General features: G+C 37.3%; 1 protein-coding gene across 2 annotated transcripts in view; it reads left to right on the forward strand.

The window, feature by feature from the left end:
- The window catches only part of chchd6a (coiled-coil-helix-coiled-coil-helix domain containing 6a), a 120,433-nt gene that overhangs the window by 87,162 nt on the left and 11,793 nt on the right, over positions 1-21,478 (forward strand). For both annotated transcript variants that reach the window (XM_028453268.1, XM_028453269.1), the window contains one exon: positions 172-307. In XM_028453268.1, the coding sequence (XP_028309069.1) occupies positions 172-307 (136 nt within the window). The remainder of the gene's footprint in view (positions 1-171; positions 308-21,478) is intronic.

Raw genomic sequence — 21,478 nt, forward strand, 5'->3', positions numbered from 1 at the left:
TGTAAATATGTACGGGTATATGTAAATAATTTGCCTATGTGACAATAAAGTAGAGCTATTATCAATGTCACCCCACCACTCATGACCCAGCAACAAGTTAAACCACTCACAGACAAACCTGCAAAAGGCATTAATACATCTTTCTGTTTGTTTGCATTTTATGTTTTGCAGATCCCGGAACACAGACCCAGCGTGCCCTGGCCTGCAGGCTCAGATTTTCTCCTGTTACAGTGACAACAAAGACCACACCTTAAAGTGTTCAGGCCTGGCCAAGGAATACATGCAATGTATCAATGCGGCAAAAAAGGTCAGTTCTTTTCTAAGAAGAAAATGCGTCTTTTTAAGGTCAATCACTGATCCTCCATGTCATTATGTTTCTTACATTTTCTGACACGAAAATATAAGCAGAATATAATTTAAATTTTGCATTATGTGTGGTTTGGCTTCCTTGGATAAGAGCTGTGTGACCAACACATACCACAATTTATGAAGTCATGTTCTGCTTTGAGCAACATAAGCACAATATCCTGCAGAGTCAAGCCACCAGGGAATACAGCATGTCCTCAAAGGATTGTACGAGGTCTCTGCCTTTGCATGTTTCCTCACGTAGATTTCTGCTCTTGCTTTGGAAGCCACCATTAGTCCAGAATAAATATCACTCCTCCTTTTCTTTGAGTTTAAAAGATGAAGTGGTGGTTGTACCTGTAATAATTGCATGTCTATATGACATGCATTTGTTTTCTCTGAGAACTCTAGCTTTTTCCTATAGTCTAAAAAAACATGTGTTGAGTGTATGTGTCCAATTTGCCCTGAGGAGTGAATGGGTGTTTGGATGTGTTTCTGTGTGTGTTAGCTCAGTGAAAGACTAGTGACCTGTACATTGTGTGCAAAACCATGAGTACAGAAGACGATTGATTGGTACATATTTGACATTTTTTGTAATCCAAAATTTAGACCAACTACTTCCACTGAGAGTATTTTCCTTTCACACTTTATAACCTGAATTTGAATAAAAAACTGAATTCTACACATGAGGAAGTTATGCAGTATTTTCCATTTAATTAGGTAAATACTATATTATTGCACTTTTATACATTTATTTAACAAATACTTGCTACATATTAACCTATACCCCAAAATCAAAGCATTTAATTTTTTTCTTTTCTTGGCTAAGCCAACAGCACGGGATCCACTGAAAATGGGTTAATTGGGTCTTATTCAGTCATTTCACCTTTTTCCAATAATGTTGCTTCCCGGTGCCATGTAAGCAACACATGCACTGGGACGACTAGAATACAGAAAGAAAACATGACACACCCACCAGGCTCACAATTTTTCACTGGTCCATTGTCTCGTTCTGATACAGAGTTTCACAAGTAGACGGGGTGAGTTTTTCACCCTGTGTTCTGACACCCCACCCTTTACCCCACCATGGTCCCATCTTCTCTCCCCTAATGAACCAATCAGCACCACCCATCCCTCCTCGACGATACTAGGTCCAGGAGCCCTCTTCTCAAATCATTGTTAATTAATGATTTTATTTTGACACATCACTTGAACTTTTTACTTCTTAATGAAACGTGGTTAAATGATGGTATCAGTAATAATATTGTCAATGAAAGTGGACCACAAGACTTTATTTATTTCAATATGTATCTTACTTGAAAGGCAAGGAAAGATGGTGAAGTTGCTGCCATTCTTAAGTCAATATTTCAGTGCAAAGAAATAACATTTGGTGATTTTTATCTTCTTTTAATATGTCATTCTTACCGAAGGGTGATTCAAGAGTTCTGTTTTCAGTCGTTTATAAACCCCCAAAATATTTTGTTGAATTAATGGATGAGTTTGTTAAACTGCTGTCAGTTGTATGCACTGAATACAACTTTTTAATAATAACAGATGACTTTAATATTCATTTAAACAATAGCATGGACAATGCTGCCAAAGAACTCTATGCTTTAATTGACACTTTTGGTTTTATACAGCATGTGACTGGTCCGACACACACTCAAGGTCACACTTTGGATCTGATTATCTCTAAAGGTGTTGATATCTCTGCTGTTGATGTAAGAGACTTCGCTCTATCTGATCATTTCTGTCTTATTTTAAATTTTTTTGAAGTGACATCGGTTCCGCCTACTTCTGTGTACATAAATGACAACACATGCACAGTTCGTGGAAGCCATAGCGATGACATCAACCTTGAGTGCTGAGACAGTTGATAATTTCTTGGATGAGTTTAATACAAAAGTCTGTAATGTCATAGATGTGGTTGCTCCAATCAAAGCTAAGAAAAAACCAAACACACAGAAAACCCCATGAAGGAGGACTGAGGTAATGCAGAATTTGAAATCTGATTGGAGAAGAGTTGAGCGTAAATGAAATTATTGCTAAAAACATCAACAACTCTCGCACATTGTTTTCTGTAATTGAAAAGCTCACAACCCCGCCAGATCTCATAGCCCCTGAATTACTGTCAACTGGAAAATGCAATGAATTTGCTGTTTATTTCAATGAAAAAATACAATCAATAAGGTCAAACATCAGAACAAACCCGCAAAATAACAGAAAGCTTGAACAGCTTCAACCACTGAGGGATAAGTCAACTACAATGTTTGTTTATTACAGTGAATCCAAAAACAGGAAAACTGAATTCATAAACGTGTTGCCTTGACACAATACCCTCAAATTTCTTTAAAACTGTTGTAAAGTCCATCCATCGATCCATTTTCATACCCGCTTATTCCCGTTTAACAGGGTTGCGGGGGTCTGCCGGTGCCAATCTCCGGCTCTCATAGGGCGCTGGGCGGGGGTACACACTGGACAGGCCAGTCCATCACAGGGCAACACAGACACAGACAACCATTCACTCTCTCATTCACTCCTATGGGCAATTTAGAGACTCCAATCAACCTTACAGTCATGTTTTTGGATTGTGGGAGGAAGCCGGAGTACCCGGAGGAAACCCACGCAGCATGGGGAGAACATGCAAACTCCACACAGAAAGGACCCAAGTCCACCCCAGCTTGAACCCAGGACCTTCTTGCTGTGGGGCGGACAGGCTAACCACTAAGCCACCGTGCGCCGTTGTTGTAAAGTCAATTGTCACTGATTTGTGTCAGATAATTAACTGCTCATTCCAATCAGGCACAGTACCAAAATGCCTGAACGTACCTGCTGTGAAACCTCTGTTAAAAAAGAGAGCACTGGTTGCCTCTATACTGGCTAACTATAGACCAATCAGCAACCTTCCATTCATGGCCAGTATCATTGGGAAATTCCTAACCTTCAACAAAATATTTGATAAATTTCAGTCAGGCTTTCGTTCTCATCACAGCACAGAAACTGCTCTTATCAAAGTGATCAATGACATAAGGTTGAACACTGATTCAGGAAAAGTATCTGTTCTCAATCTATTGGATCTAAGTGCTGCATTTGACACAATTTTGTTACACAGATTTCAAACATGGGTTGGACTAAATGGAAAAGTAATGCAATGGTTTAAGTCCTACTTGAAGGAGCGAAGTTGTTTTGTAAGTATTGGAAACTTTGAATCTGACAGATTACCAATGTCCTGTGGGGTTCCTCAGGGCTCTGTTCGTGGACCCCTTCTGTTTAGCCTTTATATCAGAATCAGAATCAACTTTTATTGGCCATGTAATGTATGTTATACACACACAAGGAATTTGACTTGGTGCTTCCTTTAGGACAAATTACAGAACAGTAAGGTTGGTTATCAGAGCTACGCAGATGGCGATGTTTTTCGCTGCACTTTTTGATCATGTAAAGCGCCTTGTGTTGCCTTGTGTATGAAATGCGCTATACAAATAAATTTGCCTTGTCTTGCCTAAGATGAGCTTCCCAGTCAACTTGTCTTTGCTATTATTTCATTGGCTTAGGTGTCATACTACTCACGACCAGACAGAGTAGGAGTGAGATGAAGTACTTCGCCTGACACTGTAACAGTTTATGGTGTTCATTAAGAATGACAGGCATGTACAGTACAAGAGGTAGTTGGCGAGGAATAGGACAAATAAGTTCTTTTAACTGACCAACAAACTGGACTGGACTTGGACTGACTGACTAGTATATTGTTTGCTACTTAAAGGGTAACTAAACCACAAAACCACTTTTGAAAAGAAATGTATTTGGTATGAAGTAGTTTTTGTTGATTCATTCTTGTGAAGTTCTTGACATTTTCGTCAAAGTAATTTAATTTGGTTTATTTTGTTGTAAAAATGTAAGGGTGACTGCTCTGTATGGGTTGAAATCCAGCTATTACAATGAAATGTTGCTATTGGCTGAGATAGAGACACCTGTGAACTCTGCAATCTGTGGCGCGGTGAGATTTAGGGATTTAGGGAATTGTGAATAGTGAGACATAGCATAGCATAGCATAGCATAGCATAGCATAGCATGGATTTCATTTACTGCATTTTTTAAATTTCAAGCATAGACGCACATTAGCCACAATCTTGGGGTTTAATACCTCTGTAAATAGACTGATCACCTTGATTTATCTCAGCTACACCAGGCAGAGTTGGAAAAACTTTACCTTTATTGACTGCAATTTCAGTGCAACTGCAAACTTATTACACTGAAAGCAGTTTTAAGAGTAAATTATTGATGGAAAAATGCAACAGCCAAGACTTTTCCGTACTTTCAAAATTCTTTTCCCAACAATTGGTAAAACAACGCCTACCCTTTTAAAAGCATGCGAGTTGCTGAGAAATGCGTCTTTAGGGGTTGAACTTCACCTCGGCTCTTGCACTCTCTCCCCAGCAGGTATGATTTGAGGTTGTATACAGACACTACATTTGTTAAGTAAGAAAGTGGTAGTGTGGTGCAAGTTTGACATAAGATATGCTTGTAAGCTTCAGGGAATGGGGAAAAAAATCCTCATTTACTCATATGGAGAAACCTTCAGTGTTTTTCAATAGGATTTCAGATTGTGAATAAGGTTATTTTAGGTCAATGTAATAGAAAGTCTTGTTAAAAAAAAAAAAAAAATGTTTTTAAATTGTTACATATTATTTGTATGCTTGGCGCAAGATGATTACTAATACACTTGATGTTGATGTTAAGCAAGCAGCATGTTTCAGATACAACTACATTGCAGCCTAATCATATTATTGATTCACACAGTGTTTACATTGCGGCTAGTTAATAATTTACTTTGTGTGGCCACGGCTAATTTATATGCTGAACTGAATTCTTCTCAGTATTAGTGCTGTTGATTATTTGAGTGTTGGAGTTACAAATATTCTGGGGATCATTCAAGGGATTGGATTAAAAATAAATCTTAACATTAAAAGAAGTCAATTCAACTGAAATCTGTTCACCCTTCTGCTTTATCAGGTCATTGGTTAAATTGCTTGTAGGTGGCAGTGCTGATGTGGCTCAATCAGGTATTAATACTGTGCCATTAATGACAGTAGTAGTAGTGCTAGAAGTAGTAGACTAATGAGATGGGGCTATGAGTTTTTTTTTTTTTTATTTGACTTCAAAGTGGGGGAAAATTATATAATATTGTAACTACAGAAAATACGAATAAGCATCACATCTATTTCTTCTCACCAAAACGAGAATGCAGCTTTACCTCCTCTACATTCTGTGTCAATCTTTCTTTGTTTCATGTGGTCTGACAGATGTGTCACACCACGAGAAAAGTAGGAGCAGGTCTGCCTAATTTCTCTCTAAAACTACTTTGTAGACTGCCAACATTCAAATGAAACATAACTTATTCTAATATTCTTTGATTTCCATGTGTATGACATCATTGCAAAGCTTAGAAACCACACTTTTGCAATCTATAAATAGCTCAAAACACCTCCTGGGCGACAGTGAGCTTGGTCCACTAATGAATGACAACAAAAAATATAACTTTTTGCAGCTGCTTCTGTCAAAATAAAAGGATGTCAGGTTATATTATGCTAGCTGACTCTTATTTATAACAAAGGAACTGCAGTAGTTTTTTTTATATATAATTTGCATTAACTATGTGAAATCAGACAGTTAAACAAAGAACACCTAATGTGCCGTAACACTTGGTGTGCTTTATTTACAAAATACCAAGAGTTGACTGTGTGCGCTTGCAAAGTTTGCACATAGAAGAGAGCAGTAAAGAAAGTTCTTCCTTCATATTAGTCGGGGTGAGATAACGAGGAGTGAAAAGGAGCCTCTTTGAAGTTGCTGTTTAAAAAAAGCCACAGATCATATACAATTACATGTGTATGTGGGTGCGGTGCGTGACTAGCTTGCTACACTGCAGCTTGCTAACGTACACATCAAGGTATTTTTGCTTAATTGGCCCTGGAGGCATCGCATTGATTTTCACCCAGTCATTATGAAAGTTTACAAAGTTATTCCTACATTTTACATCTTTAGGAGCTGTCACACTTAGTTTACATTAGTTTATAGTTTTCCTACTATGGTGCTGAAATTCACAACAGTTTAATGAATGTAAAAGCAAACCCCTATTTATGTATATTATGGAGTTTTTTTTACACTTGCAAACCCTTTTATAGTCACAGTGTACAGAATCTGTCACAGTTTACAAATAGCAAAAGGCAACTTTCTCCCTGAATGTACCTATTGAAGAATTAGAAAACATAAGTCATCAATGAAAGTCTCTGAAAGGTATTAGACTTATTTCGGAAGATGGAACCCCCGAAGAACAAAATGACTTCAAAAACTACCGATAACATAATATTATGTTTTATAAAGCCTTTAACAAGTGGTGGAACCTCCCAGAAAGGATGGAATTGGTTTTATCATCTGCAAATGTAATCAGGATCATTTGATTTGAGTAGGTAAAATGAACATCAGGTTTTTTTTTTTTGATGTTTTTTTAAAATCATTGTTTCTTCTAAAACAGGCCCGCCGAGGAACTATATACTCAATTATAGGAGGAAAAACTTGCTCTTCAATGTTTTTTTTTTCTGAGAAATTCTTCTTCTTCTTCTTCTTCTTCTTCTTCTTCTTCTTCTTCTTCTTCTTCTTCTTCTTCTTCTTCTTCTTCTTCTTCTTCTTCTTCTTCTTCTTCTTCTTCTTCTTCTTCTTCTTCTTCTTCTTCTTCTTCTTCTTCTTCTTCACAATTCACATCAAATTCCATTTCAGTCCATACTAGTCCTTTAGTTTAATGTAGTGAAATGCCAGGACTCTGAGGGGAATAGTTCACAGAAACATATTAAAGCTGCTGTATCTAGAATCGCTCCATGTACGAAACGTACCGGTATCCCCATGAACGTTCCAAATGTGAAGCTCTTGGCAACTTTTTTTCTTATTAGAGATGAGAGACAAATGTAGGGACTTTATATTGTGTTATTGGAGAGTTTTCTAATGTTTTAGAGACTCTCGCATGAATGCACGTATCACTCGCTGCTGTGAGGACAATAAGGCTATGTTCACACTGCAAGCACTCAATTTCCGATTTTTAGCTCAGATACGATTTTTTGTTTGTTTGTTCACATTACCATTTAAAATGTGACCTGTATCAGACTCCAGTGTGAACGGTTTGCAGCTCCAATCTGACCCGCATGCGCATTGTCGCATTTGTCTACAAGTTTTTGTGCAGTGGAGCCGCAGAATGAATAAGCAGGTGCAGCGGAGGATGAGGAGAAAGAAAAAGAGAGCCAAATATTTTGTTTTGGCTTTTTGCAGTGCCATTTTGCTTTTGAACACAGACCATTTATGATATGAACCTTCAAGCTTTGACCCAAACCCAACAGAGCAAAACCAAAACCGACAGGTCTGACAGACTTTAAGTATTTATATCTGAGACCGACAATTAAAACCCATCTTTTCCCTCATACAAATTACATATTTATGTTTGTTTTAGCGGTAAGCCTGCTTTTATTAATAAACAACTGTTATGTCAACAGAACAGATCAGCGCACGGGGAAACAAGCGCACAACAAACGCACATAGTGAGCAGAGAGCAGCGCACAGCCTGCAGCTCTGCTGCACGCGCTCACAGCTCCAGCTGTTAATAATGATGTCAACGTATCAAATGCACGTTAAATTTGCCTTGGTCGTTCACGCTGAGGTCTCATTGAAAAAGATCCGATCTGTATTTGAGTCAGGATTACATTACGGCTGCAACTAACGACTATTTTAATAGTCGACTAGTCATCGATTATTGAAACGATGAATAGACTTATCGGATGACAAATCGTGCAACTGTTTGTTCTACAATCTTTTCAATATGGCTTGGGTCAAATAAAAACAATAAATAAAACAATTCCAAACTTAAAGTGTAAACAGGTTCCTTACAAACACAAATTAAAATGAATACATTAACACTGGAATGTGCTTCAGTAACACAATTTACACATTAAAAAAAAGCTATAATCGCTGCTGACTCAAAGAGCTCATGGGCTGATATTTTATGGAACATGTTTGTCTTATTGTCTATCGTTTATTTATTTACTCATTTATAATGAAATTATTTTCTAAAAAAATAAATAAAAAAGCACATGAAAAGCAAAAATAACCACAATAGTGTTTTTAGTGTTAAATATAAACCACTGCTGCTGAATCTAGTTTGATTTATATCTGATAATGAGTTACATAAAGTTATGGTTGGTAAATATCTTACTGATTTCCTATAATTAAACTAGATCAGACTTGATGATTTAATCATTAATATACTGAGAGCAGTACTAATGGGATATTCTGGTGTAATAATCACAATAGTTACATTACTGTCTAATGGGGCCAGCTTTGTCTGTGATCACGTGAAATATAATTAAAAATATTGCATTTCACAAGTCGGGACGGATGAATAGTGATGCTAGTTTTATGCCAAAATTTATTTCACACGACGTGTGACATGTTAGCTTTTATCCTTCCATTAAATCTTTTAAATCTGACCATTAATACATATGTGGCCCTTTGTGGTTTAATGACTGTATGACGTGGACTTTTTACTAGTCTCTTCCTTTCATTAAGTGGTTAGCATTAGCTCTTAGCCCAGTCCTATGTGTCGGTATGTTAGCTTAGCTTAGTTAGCTTTAGTCCTCTTTCCAGTGATAAGTGTTGCTGCAGGTTCATCTCTGTCACACTGCGTGATGTATCGCTGCTCGTCACAGCTTCAGGTAGACTGTGACGAGCAGAGCTACGTGTGTGAGCGGCGTCTACAGCGCTGAGCTCTATACCAGTGGGAATGTTTTTGATGATATATGTCCCTCTAATCACGTCTGCAACGTGCATACAGCTCTGAGCACAGATATATAGAAGGTGAGAGTAGCCACTCGTGAAAAAACAATGTCCAGCTCCATTTGCAGCTTGAAGAAGACGGTGATGACGTAACTGACAATTGTCGACAAATACATTTGTCGGTGACTAATTCTGTTATCGATTTTTGTTGACAATGTCGACTAATCGTTGCACCCTTAGACCACATATGAAAGTGGTCTCAATGTGATTTAAAAAAATCAGATATGGGTCGGATTTCAGTGTTCACACTACTTTTAAAAAATCAGATTTGGGCTACATTTGCATGCAGTGTAAATTAATTGTGCATGTTCTCTCCACCTTGCATATGCTTTTCTTTGTTTTACAAGTGATTTATCATGTTTGTTATCACCCTCTTCTTTTGACTCAGTATGTGGGGCAGACTGCGCACGATCCGCTTTCAGTCCGCGCGCAACACCACCAGATCTCTGATTGGCTGAAACCTAGCGTCACATTCCTGTATTTATAAACCTTATTTATAGGGTCAGGGGAAGGAGAAGAGATTCACTGTCCACTCAGAACACTTTGGATTACAATATGCTCAAATGATTATGTATTTTTGATCAAATGATGCCAAAACTTACATAAGGCAACTTTAAGAAAAAGAAAAAAAGAATTAAAAAAAAAAAACAACTGTGATGGGTATACATTTTCAGTTAAAAAACAACAACCAGGTTGATCAAGATGGCAAGTCAACTTTTCTTTACTCTCCAAAGAAAGTGTAAAAAAATACTACTTAGAACGAGAGAGGAAGAACAAAACCTGATCTCAGTTCTGCTTTCAACTGCAGGTAAAAAAATCTCAGGTCTGTTGCCGCCACATTTAACTCCAGAGAATGACACACATGCAGCTTTTTTTCCCAGCATTGCTTTTAACAGGTAAACCCCTCCCAGATGTGGTAAAATTAAATGAAAAACAATTATCAACAAATACAAACAAAATAAACACTCACATCCTCTTTTAAAGGATACCTGAATTTTTAACAACACTGTGATGTGAAATAATTCCTAAAGTGCATTGTTAACACAAAATCAAGCACATTAAGGCATTTAAATCATTAGCTGGTCTCTGCCCAACTGTGCCAAGTCTGAGACTATTCCTGTTAATCTTCAACCCAGTCGTGAACCACCACTCTTAACCCTTCAGATTTTTGCTAGTGCACTTACAGGGCTAGCATAGAAAATTTGGTCATCTTGCGTCATTTTTTGCATACATATTTTGATCTGACGAAGTGTCATCAAGCGTGTCTGCAGAAGGTCTGCTAATGTTCCTCTTAACATCATTGAAGCAGAGATAAATGTAAATCCTGCAGGATTAGTGGCCCCTGGGGACTGGGTTTGACACCTAATCTAAATGATTCCAGACACCAAGAGAATTTGTTCATGCTTTCACGAGTTCACTTTACGAAATTGATGTCTATGTTGATCAGTACAGGTTTTTATGTTTGCACCAGTTAAGAGCTTTCTTGCCCCATTATGGCGAATAGTTATATACAGAAAGGCAAACAAATGTTGAGTTTTCTTCTTCTAAATAAGGATTCACGGTCAAAAGATTGAATAAAAAATCATTTCCTTTTTTCCATTTTAAAATTCTGTTTACTACAGCTGGGCTGTGTTTTGATCAGATTCGCCACAGGTCAGTGGAGAGGAGCGCACATCGCAGACATCTACCTGCTGGGTTATGTTACCATCACCGTTGTGTGTGTTCACGTGGTTGTGCGTTTGATGACAAATGAAGGAATGATCCCAAAGCACCCGCAGAGACGGAGCGGACAAACCCGCAGTCATTATCCTCACAGACACTGAGCATGATGCATGCACGGCTACATAACAACGTCCAGGTGCTCGGTGGGATTCTGCTATCATTTATCTCCACTCCCAGATGTGAATAGATGCATAACATGGACACACACTATGCCCATTTTGTCTGTTGAGCTTTCAATAATTTAACACCAATCTTAATGGCAGCAGGGTTCTGATAATGTCAGATGATGGATAAAAAACACATTGTAAAGGATGTTAAAAAAAAAAAAAGAAATATAGAAGTACCTAGAGGAATTGAATCAACTAGTTTACAAAAGTATATGAACTGAAAAAGGAAATTAATAAACTGTGTTGCATTGTTCACATTGTCTTATAGCGAGGCGCTAGATTTACTAAAATGTGAGACCATGTAAACTGCAGGGGGAGAATCATGGACAAGTATTGGGTCTATCCTTGTTAGCCACTAAGGAATAGCTCTTACAGAGCACAGTGTAAGGAGAAAATTTGGCTCTGCTTCCATGAACATGGACCTTTAACTCTTTCTCTGTCTTTTTCAGCAATGTCTTTACATTAGTGGCATTAGGTGTTGGTGCTTGGCAATGGAAAACCTCACAATTTATGTTTAAAAAGAAACCTCTCCAATATATATATAAACGACTTCACTTTGCCTGATTATTTTCAATAACACATGTTAACATTGAATGTAAAGCATAATTGGTAATGGGCTAGCAACTGGGAACGGATTCATTCCCTGAATTTGGATCAAATTGTTCAATTATTCTTTGTTTAAAACTTCTCTGATGTTTAAAACATGCTACAAGCTAAGCTACTTAAAGATCACATTTATTTTATCACTAATGGTTTTCAGGATGTAATAATCCAAATGGTAAATGCATTTATAGCTTAATAATGCTAAGATAGTAGCACCTCCTATGGAACTAGAGTTTTGAGCGTACTCTATACCAGTGGTTCCTAAACTTTCCACAGTCCCGTACCCCTTCAGACATTTAACCTGAAGCCATGTACCCCCTACTGATGCACACTAAATACATAATAATGTTTTGGTTATATATAATGTAGGCCTACAATGAATTTTACTGATCATGTTGAGGAATATATATAATAATATTCATAATTTGCTGAAGAAAATGCAAGTGAGGATGCAGGGTGATGGCCCATGTCGCACTGCATTAGCTTACCCATTGACATTAGCCTAGCAATAGCAATAACTAGCATAAACATTAACTTAGCAATAGCATTAGCCTAGCATAAGTTTTAGCCTAGCATAAGCATTAACCTAGCATTAGCTTTAACTTAGTATTAGCATTAACCTAGCATTAGCATTAACCGCTCTATTATATTCTAGTTTTCAATGTTGTCAGTGTTTTTGTCATTTTTATTCACGTACCCCCTATGACAATTTGCGTACCCTTGGAGGTACCCGTACCCCACTTTGGGAAGCAAGGCTCTATACAAATGCATTGTAATGCTAAACCTTCACCAAGCGCAACAGATCAAAAAAAGAATAATAACACCGTCAAAAACATAACATTGAAAAATGTGACATTGCAAACAGAAAGTCAAGGGGAAGTCAGCCTTCAAGCTGAGCAGTCAGATCACAATTTCCTTCATTGCAACAGATATTGATAATGTCTCTGTTAAACATCTGCTGGTTTTCATTTGCATCTACACTTTTAGAATCAACAAAAAAGCACAAACCCTCTTCAGAAAATTATGCAAATTGGTTTTTCAAATATTTTTTGACCCTCAGTTTGGAAACCTCTAAAGCAGACGAGGGCAACTGACGGCCCACAGCCTCATGTAGCCCTCAGTCTAATTTTGTGCAGGCCCAAAAGTAAATGTGCAGCATGACTTTAAATACACTCAAAATATCCGAAAAATACACAAGACTACGAGAAGATACAAAACGACAACAATAAACATACAAAATGCTACCAAAAAGACACAAAAAATAGCAAAAAATACACAGAAAAGCTAACAATAACACAAAAAATAATAGAAGAAAAAAAAATTATAGTGAAAGCACACAAACAATAACTAAGACAAGCAAAATGACACCAAAATCTCACAAAATGACAACAAAAACACACAAAATGAGAGAAAAAACAAAATGCAGTAAAAACATACAAAATTAAACAAAAACACACAAAAAAAAACATAAACAATTACAAACATCACAATTATAATGTTTATATTGGTTCTAATGCAGACTTTAGATTCTAGATTTGACTTTGATTCTAAATGCTTCTAAAGTCCCAAAGTGTGGCCCTGGTATCAGACAATCACATTTTGCTTTTATCAAAGTTGCCCATCTCTGCTCTAAAGTAAACCAACCAATATAAAACTTTCATATCAAAAGCCAAAGCAGCAGCAGTAGTAGGATTTTTTTCCCAAGCTGAGTTGTACTCGTATAATGGAAGCAGGGGGAAACATGGAGCATGGCTGTATTGCACACGGTGATGGGGACTCTCCCCTCCTATGGACAGTGATTGTAGCATTTTTACAAACCCTGTTGTGGTTCGTAATGGTTCAGCCTGTTGCACAGGAACGTGTGTGCTTGCAATTCCTTGTAGGTAGAACACGATAAGGTGGAAAAATAAAATTGTTTCATCAACTTTGATAAGTTCATTGTCAAAGAAAGAGCCTGTTGACAATACCGATATAAATCTGTATCTGTTGTTGTTTCTGAATGCCGGCTGGCTTTGGCAAAGCCAGTGAGTCACAGCCATACAAAACATAATATTGATTTCTTTGTTCCTTACTTTTTCCCTTCAGTTTTATTGTTGATTGAACTGAAGTCACGCTGGCAGAGATCACAGCAGCTCTGTTACTACTCTGCTCTTAGATAACAAAATAGTCAAACAAGTGAGAGAAATTTCCAAAGATGACGCTGTGGACAAAAAGAAATGGACTGATTCACAAATAAATTATATTTTGTGGAGCCTTGGAAATCTATAAGCTGTTCGATAAGGCTGGCAAATGATAAGTGGTGCAAACAATGCAATGCTTTTAAAAGCATTGCAGCATTGATGTAAGAATGAATGTTTACAAATGCATTACAAGGGAGTTTATTACAGGTAAGATTTTTGTGCGAGTGGAGTCATAGTTATTCTTATTAAAGTCTCATAACAAAAGGTTCAACTAATTTGTACTCACAAATAGAGGTTCATGTGCATAAAGTGTCAGGACTGGCAACCTGTCAAGGTTAAGAGCAATGAAGGATGAAAAACAATTAAAATCAATGCTGAAGAAATACAATTTAATCCCATTGACTGTATCTGGTTATAAGGCTAATGTAATAGTTCTACAGTTTTCGGACAGTAAGAAGAAGCTGACAAGAGATTTGACTGGGAGTGTTGATCTGGATTTCACAGAAAAGATAAAACAAAGCTCAGATGAGGCTCATTTTATGTATCAGAATTATGTTTGTAATCCAATGTATTGGGTTCACGTATCAAAACATCTTAATCCTTGTCAAGAATTCAACACTGAATTGGAATTGTTGGAATTCCCCACCTTGACTTTTTCTACAAAAAAAAATCAAAAAGTCATCTTTACTATCACATTTGAACATTATGAGAACTCATATTCTGTTTATCAAATAGGTTTTTGTTATCTTGTGCTTCATCTGATCTGAGGGTATTCCATAACATTCCATTCCATTAACAAACTCTGAGTCTATCCATAAACTCTGGGTTAACATACCCCGCGATGGGAAACTCTGGGTATCTGATTCCATTACAGCTGGTATGAAGTGGGTCAATCACGCCGGTGTTTGAGGAACATGAGCCTGTTCTAAAGGTACGTTCACACTGAACGCACCTTCAGTGACGATACTGGCTTAAATCACCCATGATTAGTTGCACTTTTTAGTCCCTTCATCACTTTATCACTTTCCAGTGACATGAACAAGCGAGGAATAATATGAATAAAATGTGTCTGAGGAGACGTGGCAGCAGCATAGGATGGCTGTATAGAGAGCCCTCCTGTTATACTGGATATAAAGATAGTGACTGCTGCTTCATATCTAATCATTTATATTGATTTTTAATGTAATATTGTCGCCAGAGTCCATCTCAACGTCCAAAAAAATGTCATTAAAAAAAGCTGAAGCAGGACGCGAACCCGGGACCCATCGCTTTGAAAAGCGGGTCATAATTCACTGTGCCATCATAACTTCACATTTCACAGATCAAACTATATTACAATATAAAACAAACAATTGAGCGTTAAAATTGTCATCTCCTCCTTTATATTATCCCACAGGTTTGTATTCAGGGGAACTTTACTACAGACGTCAGTAGTTGTTTTAATGCAGATAAACCTCTCAGTGTCTTTCCCTAAATGCCTCCTGCATCCACAATGTTATAAAGAAAAGTACTGTTTGCACAAAAAAAAAAAAAGTAAAGCAACACAACATTAGTAATGATGTGAGCAGGTGTATGATGTTACTAATGTGTTTCAGAGAAAAGTGTCAAGGTTCATTAAAGTGTTCAGAAACGGTGTTCAGGTGGGCGAAGCCAGGTAGAAACCCAGTGTTTTCTCTTCGATAAAAATCTGCCAGTGAGCAGGTTTAGTTCACGGACAATGTTGCCATGGTAACCATACTCAGAGAAGAACATACCTCGCATTTAGGAATGGGATACTCAGTTCCCTCATTTGATCCCAAACATACTCAGAGTTTGACAATAACCCGCTTTATGGAATACCCCTCTGGCAAAGAGGAGTAAGTGGGAGGATATTTGGAGTTCTGCCTCTGTGCATTCTACATTTCCCAGTTTTATGCGTTGATACAACACCATCTCATGAGGAAATGTGACACTTATCACAAAAGAAACGTTTCCATTTTCTTGTTGCGACACGATTTAAGCATCATTTTCGTTCTGCTGTGCACAATTTTTAAACCCATGTGTTTGATTGTAAGTTATTTGGTGCAATTACATTATATACATATTATCTTGTTTCAGGCTTTTTGTTATGTTATGGTCAGAGGGTAGGTGATGAATGCCACTAACATACTTGGTTTGCAATTCTTTCCTAGCAGCTTCACACACGTTGTGACACGCACCGTGCAAACATCATGTGCCAAGCAGCACGGAAAAAAAATGTTTCCTACAGTGCAAAAAAAAAAAAAACGGTGAAATGGTGTTGCCATGCATCATTGTTGTGACAGTTTCCCCCGCAACATCTTTTAAGCTGGACTGATTGATATCTTAGTGATACACAATAATATCGGTACGTTATTGGTATCGGAAGGTATTGGCTTTAAAATTCATTATTGACATCAGCCATTCCGCCGATATAATTAACCAATAAAATAGCAGGCTTTGCTTTCTTGTTCAGCCGATAAACATCATATACGTAGATGCCTCATCGCCTGTGGAGAGGTTTGACTAAGCGTTGCCATCTTGTGTGTGGAGAGCAGTCAGCAGGCGGGCTTGTAAATCAACGAAAGTAAGAGGCACTCAACAATCTCAAAGAATTATTCACTGAATTTACAGATTTCAAAATGGTGTCAATTTTTATCTAATGCTTGTAAAAATTCTGTTTTTTACCACTCGAATACAAAATACAAGTAGATAGTGACTTTTTAGGTATGGTAGGCTGCAAGTATCTGAATTGTTTTGTTTAAAAACAATTATCATGAATAAATATGGCATGTTTTATTAACACAAGTTAAGGTATTTTTCTTATTTTGCACAAGAAATGATTACCGATGGTTACATCATTTTCAGCTTTGTCTTATGTCTGCATTTGCCAGCGGGCCAACACCATAAAGAGTTTGCAGAATAATTCCATATGTTAATTTCATTACAGAAAATAGATGATCTTTGCAATTAAATGGGGGGGGGGAGAATATATCGGATCTGTTATCGGCTAATGAGTTGTAAAATATTGGCATATCAGATATGAACCAAAAATCCAATATTGTGCATCTCTAGTTAGCTCTAGAATTGGGAATAATCTTGAAAATATCAAATGGAGGGTGGTTAATCACCATATGTAGAGGCATATGGGAAAACAGAAGCTGCTTGTGTGAAATATTGTTGAAAAAACAGATTAGCGATTTAGACTGTAGAGAGCCAAAGAGCAAAATAAATAAGGAGCTTCTGTGCCTCACTCGAACATGCCGTTGACTACGCTCTCACAGAAACACAGACCCCTTAAGTACAAGCACTCTAACCCCAGCTACCCCACTGCTATGCCTGAATAAGTATTACAAAGTGTCTGGAAGATTTCAACAAACCAACCCTAATTAGCAACCAAAGCTTTTAAAAACCTAGAAATAATGTTTCCCCAGCAAGTTTTTTAAAAGTGTGTGGGTTGCTTTAATTAGGCCTCAAGTCTCAACACTGTTTATTTTATGTATTTCCAACTTTTCAAAAAAAGTACACCTTTTCATGGAGAATCTTATACTTCACTGTTTGTAGTAACGCAAAGACATCATTGCTTTCTAGTTGCTATCAAAGGACTGAAATTCCTTTAACTCATTGACTGCCATTGACGTCTATAGATGTCATTTGGTTTAGTAAAGTTGACTGCCAATGTCAGTTATGTTTTTCAGTGAGAACGCGTGCAGTAAAGCCTTATGCAGCTTCCATGTAAAGATTTTATTTGTAGACAATATTTTATTGAACCAGCATGTGGCAACAGTGCTCTTTGGATGCACGATCTCAGGTAGCAGAAGTAGAAACCGCGGCTACTTCCTACTTATCCATATTCCAGGATAAGATTGAGAGAAAATGGCGAAATGCAGAAAATCAGATAAGGAAAAATACAGGCAACTTAAACTTGCACAGGTTTTGGTAAGCGGTATAGTTCTCGTAGTAAGAGTGTTGGAGGAGATGATGATGATTATGGTGGAGTGAGTATCAAGGAGGCAGACAGGTGTTCCACCTTAAAAAGTCATCGACAAGCATGCTAAGGATGCTAACCCCCGACAGAGCTGCTGGTTGCAGGTAAAAAATATTATTTTGCCATCAAAAGCCCTTTCTCAGTGTTGTTTTTTCTGTTTTATAGAAGCAGAAGCAAAAAATATTAGCGTCAAAGTCACTGTTCTGCTTGATATGTTTCTTTTTACAAAAAGCTAATTTTCTCTGTTTTTTGGTCAGAAACAGCTGTTTTTGGTGAAACTAGCTTATGTTATACTGCTGATAACTAAAGAATGGAAAAAGGTGGAAATGTTTTATTTTTTTCTTGATGAAAGAAGAGAGTCGAATCTTTCTTTTGGTGGGTTCTATGTTTACATATTTATAGCACACAACATTCTGTGGGTCTTAAAAGATCAGTGAAAATCATCTAAAACGCCTGGCAATGTGGGTTGGCTGCTCTGAAAATGAAGTAAAAGCTTCTCCACAATCCCAGTTCTTGAGTTATATATTCTCCAGGTTGGAAAATTATCATCTTCTAGCCAATTTGAGTCAATCCTCTTGTCTGATTGTATCAGTACTTTGGTGGTAAGAGTTATGAGAAAGGTATTCAGTTGTTTGAAGTTTTCTGTTGTGCTCTAGCATGTATCCATCATTGGATAGCAGCAGGTTTCAGTGAATGAAAAAAAAACAGTTTTAACTCACTCACTGATTGAAAACTGCTTTAGGTGAATATTGCCTTTTTTGTCATTGAACCTATTACCTCTTAACATTGATAAAGGACGCAAAGGTCACTTAATCATTTTTTTGCAAAATTGGAGAATTTAAAAGATTGAAATTGCGGCTCAAAAGTTTTTGACTGCATCACTAACATTGGTTTGTTGACAAATGGTCGTGTGACGTGAACTACGGAGATGTTTCGCGCATTGCATTTCAGGATTGGGAATTCTATGGAAGAATGCAAAGAAAGTTTCATGACAAATTTGGCAGGAATAAGCTAAATACAGTATGTGCTGACAGAGGAAGTAGAATCTATCCTGTTCTTATATGGAACGCCGAATAGAGTTACATTTCTGATATTTAAGAAGTGTTTTGACCTCATTCTTATCATGATATCTTGTGTTTTTTTGCTGGACAAGAAATATAGTGATATGCGTTACACATTCTTTCTTGTGGTTTGTTTATAGTAAATGTTTCCCATGATATGACATCACTCCGAGAGACATTACATTTCAGCCTTTTTTGGGTGTTTCTGTGAAAAGCCAAATAATCATGGTTTTTTCCACAATTTTCAATCCTTGAAAACTCTAGGACTGTCACTTAGGCAGTGTGTTTTGGGGCACAATGGCATCAGTAGTAGTTGAGAACCACTTTTGGACCAGGATCACTGGTAGTGGTTTGGTTTGACCTAAACCACTACCATGCATGTTTTATGTCTAACCAGAACCCTCACAGTAAACCCTGTCAAGCAGAAGTAACACATGTAACCTCGCTCAGAAGGTTGTCCAGTCCTTCCTGAGAATCAAACTCAGGACCTTGCTTACCACTACACCGTCATGCTGCCTGCCATATTTCCAGTATAGCTATAAATACATGAATTTAAAAAAAAAAAGGATTTCCATGCCAATCCACCATCCAGAACCAAGTAATTATAAATAGCTGATTGGATGGCAATCTAGCCAGTGGCTGATTTTTAGCATGGACGCATGCTGACTTGTTCAGGGCAGTTGGCTGTAGAAGCTGTGGACTGACGATCAGAGTAGTAATATTTTGCTTTCCACTCCAGTCAGAGACGTCTTGTTGTATTTCAAGCATGGCTGATTTTTTACAAGCCACGTTTACTCAAAGCATAATGAAGTGTTGCTGAAGAAGGTTTAGTACAAGAGAGAAGCAAAGAACATACTGTGTATTTCTATATGGAAATTTCTGCAATATGTTTTGGATGTTTGCTTTTTATTATTATTTCCAGTTATATCTGCTTTATTTGTATGTTAAATCACACTTTTTAACTAGTACTTTTTTTACCCTTCATGTTTCATTTCTCTTTGTGTTCTGTCGGTTGTGCTTTTTCTAAGCCCGATTTTGCTCCCCACCCCCACCCCGCCCATTTGCTTCATTTATCTCTCTCTGTTCCACAGTTGACTTATTGATTTCATTTTCATACTCTGGCAGTTGTTACTGCCATCATAAACCATCAGTGATGCCTCCTTTCAAGCCAGCATTGATCACTACATGGCCAATCACTACCAATCTCCAACGAGCATCATTAACTGCTTTTGTGCTTTCTCTTTTGTTGTTTGTCCATCTTGCATTGTGTGCTCTATGGGCTGTGTTTTATAGCCTAGCTTTTCAGTTCTCTGGTAAAATAACAGCCTTGCTATTTAGGTATTTAGGTGGTGAAAGATGCCGCTTTGTTATTTTCCCCTCTCTTTCAAATTTTCATGTTGTGAAAAACACTTTACTCAGTCAGAAAGCTGAAGGCATTTAAAGAAACTTACATCTACCAACTTTCATTCAAGGGCTTTTTAAAAAGTTATCACTCTTCTTTTTTTCACCTTGTACTATTTTTCCCTTTTTCTTTGAAACCACCTGTCAACAGATGGCTAAATAAATGTGGTTGCCATCTGGTACACACTAAAACATTTTATTCAAAAGCTACTGACGATCAGATGTACTGATGGGGAAGTTTGTATTGGGACGAAAAAAAGGAATATCAATCTTTTAGCAATTTTCTGCCATGTTGGGTTTGTTATCTGTTGGCATTGGCAAATTACAGGAACATATAAAAACTTTCCATATATATATATATAGGTTTTTTTTTTACATAGAAAAAGGGAAAAGATTGTTGTTACTTTCAACAGCTCTTTGCTGAAGGCACTCAACAAGCTGGCTTAAGTATATCATCAACAGATTTACACTAAACTATGTGAATTATCAAAAACATACCATGTAGGCACCTTTCTTTGTGAAATGATTTTATTTTTGGATAAGAGTACTAGCCTGACTGGTTTGAGCAGGTTCAAAGTTACCTGACTAAGTAAATCACTGCACTAAAAGCATCACACAATATGGACACAACAAACTAAAAACTATTTCTGAGTGAGTGAGTTCTCAAATCAGCCAATAACTGAGAATTTCAGTAGATACATCATCTAGAAATGTCATATTGAGTGGGATGAAGGAGGCAGAAATGAAGGGGATTCAGGTACTTGACATATCTAATTTACTGAGAAGCATGAGGAAGTTGCAGAATGACAGAGTAGGGGGCGACATTTTAGACAAAGCCCCAACCCTCACTTCGTATTCAGACACTACTTAAAAAGTGTAGTAAGGCAATCAGGAGATGAGGTACATCTGTGTGGAAGCGAGGAAGCAGCCTAACCCTTCGCTCACCACAGGCATACTGTTTGAACAGAAACCCACAGACATAAACAGGGAACTTAAACCAGATAATAATTATTCATAAACTAAAGTTGCACCTAAAACTAAACAAGATCTAAAACCAACCTGAATAAGGACCTTACCAAACCTTGTAGCTATTACCTAGGTTTTACAAGACTGAGTTTTATCACATGTGCGATTAAACCC

Source organism: Gouania willdenowi, chromosome 7 (assembly GCF_900634775.1).
Source record: "Gouania willdenowi chromosome 7, fGouWil2.1, whole genome shotgun sequence".
Taxonomy (NCBI): domain Eukaryota; kingdom Metazoa; phylum Chordata; class Actinopteri; order Blenniiformes; family Gobiesocidae; genus Gouania; species Gouania willdenowi.